The sequence below is a fragment of the Xiphias gladius genome, chromosome 3, assembly GCF_016859285.1.
Source record: "Xiphias gladius isolate SHS-SW01 ecotype Sanya breed wild chromosome 3, ASM1685928v1, whole genome shotgun sequence".
NCBI lineage: Eukaryota > Metazoa > Chordata > Actinopteri > Istiophoriformes > Xiphiidae > Xiphias > Xiphias gladius.
In genome coordinates this window covers 16,883,549-16,893,530 of record NC_053402.1, presented here as the reverse complement: position 1 = coordinate 16,893,530, position 9,982 = coordinate 16,883,549, and the positions used below count along the sequence as shown (strand labels likewise).

General features: G+C 39.8%; 1 protein-coding gene across 1 annotated transcript in view; it reads right to left on the bottom strand.

Moving 5' to 3' along the window:
* Positions 1-1,187, bottom strand: part of LOC120807187 (protein PET100 homolog, mitochondrial) — a 1,956-nt gene extending 769 nt beyond the window's left edge. The window contains exons 1-4 of the mRNA XM_040158927.1: positions 1,054-1,187; positions 772-858; positions 604-636; positions 1-38 (exon numbers count right to left, since the gene is read on the bottom strand). The exon at positions 1-38 is cut by the window's left edge and continues 769 nt beyond it. Of these exons, the coding sequence (XP_040014861.1) occupies positions 1-38; positions 604-636; positions 772-858; positions 1,054-1,080 (185 nt within the window). The 5' untranslated portion in view covers positions 1,081-1,187. The remainder of the gene's footprint in view (positions 39-603; positions 637-771; positions 859-1,053) is intronic.
* Positions 1,188-9,982: the final 8,795 nt, after the last annotated feature.

The window sequence follows — 9,982 nt, the reverse complement described above, 5'->3', positions numbered from 1 at the left end:
ACACGCATCCGCTCTTTGAATTCCTCCAACTCCTTCCTCTGAAAATAAATACCAAATTCATTATTATCATTATATATTTTGCTGTACAGCAGTATCTCTAAACAGACCTCATTGCAAACACTGTACTTTATGAATAAGTTTTTTTTTTTTTTTTAAAAAAAGCTAAGGAAACATGAAGACAGACAATTTATTCTAAATACAACAATAATTTGTGGTTTCAGGGTTTAATCATGAAGGCAAGTGAAAAAAGGACATTGTAAGATCATTAGACCAATTTATAAAACAAACCCAACCAACTTGAAAAAAGTATGGTCTGTAAGTATGATTAGAAATATTAAAATGAAAAAAGCAGCATCATTGTGAAGCACTCCGATAACCTCTATTTGGTTTCACTGTGCCATTTACCTGTTTGTTTTAGAATAATATAGTCAGGAAATAATAATATGGACCATATGGCGATAAAGACAAGAAAGAAAGAAAAATAAAATCACACATGTTTATGATGGTGAGTTTTGAGTGTGAAGTCACCATCTTAAACGCTTGTTTATATTTTATGGACAGTGTGGACTGTATAATGACACGAGCTCTGTGTGTTACACTTACATGCTCTGCTTCGTTAGGGGGGAAGATCTCCCTCTGGATACCATACAAGATGACATAAGAGTTAAGAGAAAGAAACCAGCTGTTATTTCAAGAAGAACACCGAGCTACACGGAGTGGACTGATCTATATACACATGTATGAGCAACAAACAAAAGCAGCGACACCGACCTTTCTCTTTACTACGTATTCTTCAAAGTACTCTGCTTGATTAGAGATCCAGAACATGGCCACGGGAAAGGACAGATACAGCATCATCTGCTCAAAACAAAACAAAACAGATTAGCCGATGAGTTACAGTAGAAAACAGTTACATCATGACCACAGTTAGTCTCATGGTAATAACTAGCTAGAACGAAACACGAATCCTAGGCCAATACGTACGATTTTAAACCTTAAGACCAATGCATATTAAATGTACGCGGACATGGTTTAAAAATGTTTGCTACTTACTCTGAACACCTCTATTTTAACACCCATTTTGACATCGATTCCGGACCTACGACAAGGAAATGTTATCTAAATCCCGACCACCGACAAAGACCTTCACATACTACTTCCGGGTTGCTATACGGTCCAATCACTTGAAAGCCACGACGCAAGCGCCGGGGTTGTGAGAAATAAATGCTACTAACGAAGCATAAAATTGACAGACACGTAGCATTTTGTTCCTACACGCTGTTTGCTTATTGATAATATATATATTTGAAATCTCAAAATCTGAAGTTTATGTTTGGATCGCAGCAGACTTTCGGTTTAATAAAAGGCATTTGGAACAGTGGTTGTCCACTTAGGGGCGCCGCAAACCACTGATTTTGTCTAGATGTCATTCTCTCTGCGTTTTATGTCAGATTTGCAATAATTAACTGCAAAAGAACTTGCTGTTGTTGCTATCTGATCCCTGATCATTAATGAAATAAAACACCAAAGATTCTTACAATCACGTGAGTCTAGTGCGAAAATGAGTTGATAGCAATCTTATCTTTCAAATCTAAAATCTTTTGCTGTGTCTTCCAATTCTTTTGAACCCCGTTTTTGGAAACATCTGTTTTACCCTCAGCTAACGAAGGGAAGTTAAAATTACATCTAATCTAATCAGAAATAGAGAAGAGATCTGCAAGATAACCACTGTGTGTTTGGGTTGGTTGATTGTTTTGAGTCACTTTGGTCAATACGTCACATTTCAAGTTAAATCAAATGTTTTTTTTATCTTGCCCAATATCACAATCACACCAAAATCACAAATTTGCCTCAAGGGGCTTAACAATCTGTACAGCGTTAGGCAGCCTCTGTCCTTAGACCATTGAATCAGACAAGGAAAAAAAAATCGTAAAAACATGGAGAAAATGGAAGAAACCGTCAGGATGAGCAACAGAGGAGGGTTACCTTTTCCAGGACGGACAGACATGATGTTGTGTATACAGAATAGAGAAACAAAGTAGATTTACAGTATGGACAATCAGTGTGACAATATTATAGATTGTAAAATTAATGAAGAATTATGTGGGAGGACATTAAGCAACTTCCAGGTGCCACCAACAGATAGTACCTGAGCCACATGACCTCCTCTGGGCCATGAAGACCTGGGAAGAGGACAGACTACATAAACATACAACAGGCAATACCAAGCACATCATTCACACGTCTAGGAGAAGGAAACAAACACACAGAGGAAGAGGAAAGACAAGGAGGAGTCTGGGACTCCTGAAGGAGTAAGATCCAGATCCAAAACATCTGGAATGAGCCGGAAGAGGGAGAGAGGTCGCAGCATGGCAGATGGTCCAGCACAGAGAGCCTGAGTGAAAAGAGAGGAGGGACGTAGGGAGAGAGGCAGACAGGCAGGCAGGCAGGCAGACAGGCAGGCAGGCAGGCAGCCTGGAGCTCATGTGCTTGAGGGAATAAACAAACTTGGTTAGTGGTTTTCAGATTTAAAATAGCAAATGGACAGTGGACACTGATACTTTTGGGAACAATCGATGTAGCTTTAATTTGTTAACGTAAGGACAGAGGAAAAAAGCAGAAGCTGATTTGACTACAATCGACTGAAGTTTGGTCTGAGACTTTTGCACAGTGCAGTACATTGTAACTTTCACGTGTATCTTCTACTGCTGCTTTTTCCCTAAATGTCCAGTCGTATTTACTCAAAGTTTTAGGCCAGTCATCCTTGTGCAACCTGGACGGACATAATTTCTCCTCTCAGTTGTTGCTAAAGTTGCAGTCGGCGTGACGCGCTCTTTACGTCCGCAACGAAAGACCTACGCGTGACGTCATCGACAACGAGAGGTGTTCAGGATCCTCGGAGAGAAAGATCCCGCGCGCCCTGGCAACCTGATAAACCCAGGTAAACGCCGTTGTCTCAAACATTGTTCTGCCAGTCATGTTGTCTCGGTAAACCGAACGAGTAGACAGCAAGAAACACGGTAACAGTGGCGTAAAGGCTTAAGAGAAAGCGCTGATGTCCGGCGCCCACTGAGACCGTTCACTTGCACGGAGGCCTGTTCTGGCTAGCTAGTTTGCTAGCTAAAGCTAGTTGGCAGTTGTCTATCAAAAGACACAATAACTGCACCCACATTATGTGTCTATCTGACATCCCTTGTCTGTCTCACCCACCGTTGGCCACAATTACGCTAGAAGTAGCCCAACAAATGCTACTACAACCACCGTGTTGGGCATCTATTGCTAGTTTGCTCGTCGACTGTCTTGTGTTGTGGGAGATTGTGACGCCGTCACGGTGATGATGGCGCACACTCAGACTGAGGCTATTTTCCGAGAATGCAGTCAATGGAGCAGACAACAAAAATGGAAGTCTAATGTTCATTTTCCAAAGCTTCCTGCCATGATCTTGGAAGCAAAATACCGTTACCTTCGTACGCTTTCAGTTCTGCTATGCATTGCACGGACGTCCATTACGAAACCCAGGCAATAATCTATGCCCTGTGGCCTAACGTTAGGATCTTGGCTCCTCGGCGGTGGTCGCTCGCCAGCAGTCATTACTTTGCAGTTTATCGTTTTATTCAACACATCTGGTAATGAACCCTGTCCCAGACAGATGTGTTGGAGTCTATAGCGTTATGTGACTAATATGGCCGGGTATTGCAGACACAAAGCAGTGGCATTCAGCCGACTGGTGTGTTCAAACAGATTACTCATGCAGAGGCCCGTTACTTAGCATACTGTCCCTGCTGGTTTCCTTGTAGGAGAAATTCTCAATTTTACAGGTGTGAAACATGTTTTTTTTTTTATTATAACAGCTGACCATTGCTATAGTAGTTGGAAGCCCAATGTGTAACAACATATACATGTGTCTAATGAGAGATACTAGCCTACCGGCAGTCACATGCTTGTTTGAATAGGCTTCTTTGCCCAAAGGTGCACAAAGACTGAAGTAGTTTAAAGCTCTAGGCGTACTGTTACACCTTTGCCTTTTCTTTGTCATCTTCCTCAAACAATGTCGTGTCAGTGTGTAAGCCAGGCCTTTATATATTAGGAATGTATCAAAGCCATGGGTCAGTTCTGTGATTAACTTGTCACTGGTTGGGTGTAAAATGTGTTATCACTATTTTGGCCTTGTAAGTGTGTAAATAAAGAGGATGAATTGGGTCAAAGGGCATTCAGTTTCCAGACAAGGAGTAAATTAAACAAGCTCAGTGGACAAAGCTATTAATCTCATTACTCCAAGTGAATTTTCATAGGTGAAATTGAACAGCTGCCCCATAGGTTTGTAAATAAAGATTGGGTCACAGTGCTTACAGATACTCGGTAGGTAGTAAATCAGACATGTTCACAGCTGAAATATTAGTTTCCTATGTCAAAATAACACTGTATAATGATTTTTGGATTTCTGTTTGAAAATTATCAACTACCCAGAGCATTTCAGAATGTCTAAAAATTGCCAGCCAGGAAAATGTGCACGTGTGCTGCTTAATCTACAGATTTAGATCTGGATTTAATCTGGGTGTGATTTTGGTCATTATCATGTCCTGTGCTAAAGAAGATACTTTTCTTGCCCATGTTTTTTTTTTTTTTTTTTTTAATTCCTTTTTTTTTTGTTCTGTTCGCTCTGGTTTAGTTGCCATAGTAACACCATCCTTGGCCTAGTTGTGAATGACCTCTGAATGAAAAGGAGAGTGTGGTGTGGGAACATTTGAGCACACTAACAAAATCTACTATAGGGCGTATATGTGTAAGTTCTGCATTTATCACTTATGAATCATTGTCATGAGACTTACTACAACCATGGTACTTGCGAAAACATTTGTAGAGCATGGAATTGATGGCTTATCTTCATACACATTAAAACAGTGCATTGTTGTCATACAGTGGGATTTTGAAATGTAATAGACAACACTGACTATTTTTATTATTTTCTGAAATCATTTCCAGTGCTTTTCAGCTAATATCTATATTTTTATTTCATTTTTAACTTAATGTCATTAGAATCAGCCAATCTAATGCCGATCATTGGTTCCTGTAAAGTTGTTAAAAAAGGTTGAAGATTAACATATGATCTGTACACAAAATCTAAAGGTCACAATACACTGCTGCCCACAAACAGTTTCCATCCACCTTCTTTGTAAAAAAGCCTGCCTGTTAGTCAGTTAACTTGTCTGAAGAGAATCTGTGATATTAATGAACTATAACAAAGAAACAAGATGAAGATGTTGGAGAAATTTACAAAAGGTGGGTATAGACCAGATTGATTGAGTGATGCAGTTTGAAACTTGAAGACAGGACTTGAGGGCACTGTCTAACAAACCAAAACATATAGACCTCCCCTCATGTACTGCTCCACTTATACCCCAAAAAACATTATATGAATAATTTTATTTTATATAACATTAATTTATAAAAATGATACTAAGGCGTCTAAATTCCAATATTTAAAAAAAATTGTCGTATCTAATATGAGACATGAGCAGTGATCATACAGTACTTCAACTGTTGTGAACTTTATTCAGAGCAGACATTGATACAGTCCAGTCATACTCACAAGTCACAACTCACACACCTGTGCAGAACACTTTCTTACATCACATAACAATGTCTGTCATACATTGTCAGTTGGATCAAAACATCACACAGCCCCACTTCAAAAAATGTCTGTATATACTGAGAGGTGGTTAAACATTTCAGAAGCAATAGACTGTTTTAATGGAAGGAGTTATTTAGTGCAACTTACACTATCGAAAAGCAGCAATTTTATCATCTTCAAATTAACAATAGTTGTCACTCCCATTTCTGTGTCTATGATTGATCACCAAGTAGCTTAAAAAATAAAAAAATATTACAGCCAGACACTCACCAAGCACTTCATTAGAGCGTCTGTAGATCTACCTGTTCATGCAATTATCGACTCAGCCAATCGTGGCAGCAGTGCATTGCATAAAGTCATGCAGATACAGGTCAGGAGCTTCAGTTAATGTTCACATCAAACATTAGAATGGGGAAAAAATGTGAGCTCAATGACTTTGACCATGGCATGATTGTTAGTGCCAACAGTTATGCCTGGGATTTTCATGCACAACAATCCCTAGAATTTACTTAGATTGGTGTGAAAAACAAAAAAACATCAAGTGAGTGGCATCCCTGCGGACAGAAATGCCTTGTTGATGAGACAGGTCAGCGGAGAATGGCCTGACTGGTTCAAGCTGACAGAATGGCTCCAGTAACTCAGATAACCACTCTTTACAATTGTGATGAGCTGAAAAGCATCTTAGAATACACAACACTTCAAACCTTGAGGCAGCTGGGCTAAAACAGCAGAAGACCACACATCAGATTCCAACAACAGAAATCTGAGGATGCAGTGGGTACATGGTTAACAAAGCTGGACAGTTGAAGACTGGAAAAACATAGCCTGGTATGATGAATCTCAGTTTCTGCTGTGGCACGCAGATGGTAGGGTCAGAATTTGGCATCAATAGTATTAATCCATGGACCCAACCTGCCCTGTGTCAGTAGTCTAGGCTGGTGGTGTTGGTGTAATGTTGTGGGGAGTGTTTTTTTGGCACACTTTTAGCCCCTTAGTAGCAATCAGTCATCATTTGAATGCCACAGCCTATCTGAGTATTGTTGCTGACCATCTGCATCCCTTTATTGCCACAATTTACTCATCTTCTAATGGCTACTTCCAGGATGATAAAGCACTATGCCACAACGTAAAAGTTGTTTCATACTGGTTTCATGAACATGACAGAGTTCAGTGTACTTCAGTGGCCTCCCCAGTCACCAGATCTGAATCAAATAGAACGCCTTTGAGATGTGGTAGGATGGGAGATTCACAGTATAGCTGACAAATCTGCAGAAATGATGTGATGCAATCATGTCGCATGAACGTTTCAAGCATCTTATGGAATTCATAAGATGTTTGAAACATCTTATCAATAGACAGTTTTGAGAATAACGGGAGGCCCTACCCAGATTTAGTACGGTGTTCCTAATAAAATTAGCTGTGAGTGTATACACTCAGTTGCCAGTTTATTAGGTCAGGACCTGACTGTATCTTGACTACCACTGTGGTCAGGGCCATGCTGCATGGGATACAACAGCATGTCTTGTAATGTAGGGTTTAGACATTAGCTGAATAAATGTGCTGAGTAATACTTGGAGGTCCCTCAAGTCTGGAGTAGAAACTGGAATTTGCCTGGGTTTTAGAGTTTTCGAGTTAATTATCCAGCATCCATCCGCTCATGTATTGGAGATGATTGATGGAAAACAACATTGGCATAGCATAATCTTTAAGGTTGATATGGAAAATGTGTTATCAAACAGTTGCTTATTCACACATCCAGCAATTGCATAGCAACATAATCATTCATTTGGAGTCTATGTTTCTGGCCAGCAGGTTAAAATAAGTCCAATATTCACTCTACTTTAGCTCTGTCTCTTTTGTTGCTCAATTCTCCACTATGTTCACCAGCGGGTTACCAACTGTGTCTGTCTGCTGTTTGGTGCTAAGCAGGTAGTGTACAGTGGGTTTTAAGAGGTTTTTCTCTGAAAACAATTTCCCGCTATGAGAGTACCGAGAGTGAACCAAAGCAGTAAAGTTGTGGGCCCGGACAGCTGAACATTGAGTTCAAACCGCTATAAATCTCCATAAAGCTGAGAGGAGCTGCAGATTTGGATGATATTTCTCTATATGTTCATCGCTATCAGTGTCACATTGATTTCACATTGTTATTTGATCAATTATTATGAAAAGTATTGATAATAGCTGCATTAAGGACTAAAGCAACAAGCCCAGGTGGCTTAATGCAGTCACAGGTGTGTGTTTATAGAGTATTTTAGAAAGGCTTCAAACATGACTTAGTTCCAGTCCTTGATTATAAGTCGCTATCTGTTTTATAATGACTTATAAATGAGGAATTTCAGTCAATTCCAGACATTGTGATGGATTTAAGCATACCAGTAATGTAAATGCTTTCATATAACTATAGAAGACTTGCCTATTATACAGTGCTTTATGAAACCTTGTATATTATTTCAGTTTTTGCACAATATTTTTTACCTTATGCAGTTCAGGTCTAATATTAAAATTGTAGCTGCAAGTTTTGAAAATTAATTTCCATTCAGAATTTCTGTAATTCTGCCTTCTCAAAACAAATCTCAGTGAAGCCTCGATAGATATCAAGGTGTAAGGTGGATTGAGATAAGCAAAAGAAGACTTAAGTTTGCAGTGTAAAATACTTGTATGATTTGTTAGGGATCTGTATTTATATTGTTATAGATGTGACAGAAAAAACAAAGTTGAAAAGTCACTATACAGGGACAAGGCACAGATGTTATTAGAAAGTAGAATCCATAATCACTTTTAAAATGCATAGATAATCAGTTTGAACATTCTTCAAGGGAAACTCCAGTGATTTAGTACAGTATTGTACTTCCATAACATTGGAGGACTCACAAGAAACAGACTAAAAATGAATGGTAAAAATCAAAGCATCAGAAACCTAGACTTTTAGTCTCCAGTATGGGTCAAACTTTGTCTCATTAGAACCCCTTTCCTCCCAAATACCCAATTCTTTCAAACATAGCATTTCTAATCATAATTTAAGTCTCAAGTTCAAGATGAGTAATCTTTTTCAAACTTAAGAAAGCTGCTTCTAGAGCTAGAGAGGATAATACACAACTGATTTCACAGGCTGAGTAGTGTTCCTTGAAACAAGCAAACCAAACTTAATGCGTGAAGTCAGTGGAGCCCCCTTAAAATTGGTAGGACATATATTCCTTCTTCCTGGACTGAGTAAGAAGACTGACTCTAACATTTTGCACTCAATTGTCTGGACAATATGTAAGCCTATACAGTATATTGCAATAGTGAAGGCGGGGCGTGAGAAATGCTTCACAACGGTCCCAGGTAGTTGAATGAGAAGAGATTCTCTGGGTGTAAAACAAGATTTTTTTAACTACAGAAGTATTCTTTTTTAGATTCAGTTGATGCTCAAATAACAAAAAAGGCTTTGGTTATTATTTCTACTACGTACCTCTTTCACTACCCTTTTTCATGCTTTTTTTTTCACACAAGTGTGTGCTACACCATGTCAAGTTGGCAAATTGCCTGTTCCCTGTTTCCTCCACTCCGGGTCCCAGTAGATTCAGGCTGCTCCGGTGCTCTGATGATTAATGGAAGCGCCCTCAGACTCTCGCGCAGTCTCATCTCTGTGTGCACTGCTGCCTCTTCCTCTGACCCAACCCCCAGTCTAAATGCAACTCTCTCCTTCGCTTTCCCCCTTCCTCACACTAACATCCCTCCCTCCCTCCTTTTCTGTGTCTGAATACGATCTCCCCCCACCCTTGCAGTGACAGGGCCATCGGTTTGGCCGACTCTGAATTGCTGTAGGTCGGAGCTTTGTCACTCTGGCAGCTGCTGTATTGTCTCTGGGAATGGTGCATATGGCACGTGGACGGGGAAGTGGGTCTGTGAGGACACCGTCAGTGTCTGGCTGCAGAACAGGGTAGCTGCTGCTTGTTTCATTTGGGAATACAGACATTGTACATTTCCATCACCAGTCTCCTGACAAGTGTACATTGCACAGGGTGGTTCTTTACACGCCGTATTTCGTGGGGTTTTGATACCTGACTAATTTTAAAAGTGCGTTGGTGTGTGCCTGTTAGCATGCATGTAAACATTTAGAGTTGATTTAGAGGTGAGACGTCAGCAGTCATCTTGTGTCTGGTAGTGTATATTAAGTACAGAGCCATATAATGTGGTTGGTTTGATTATACTGTGGTGCAAACTCAACCACAATATTTTATGGTTTAAGGAGTTACAAAAAGTCTTAAATTGTCAGTAGTATCCACCTATCATCAAACAGTTGCCTCCCATTTGCCCAAGAATTTGAAGTGTCAGGTGGGTTGGATAACAAGTGTGGAGTTAAGGGGG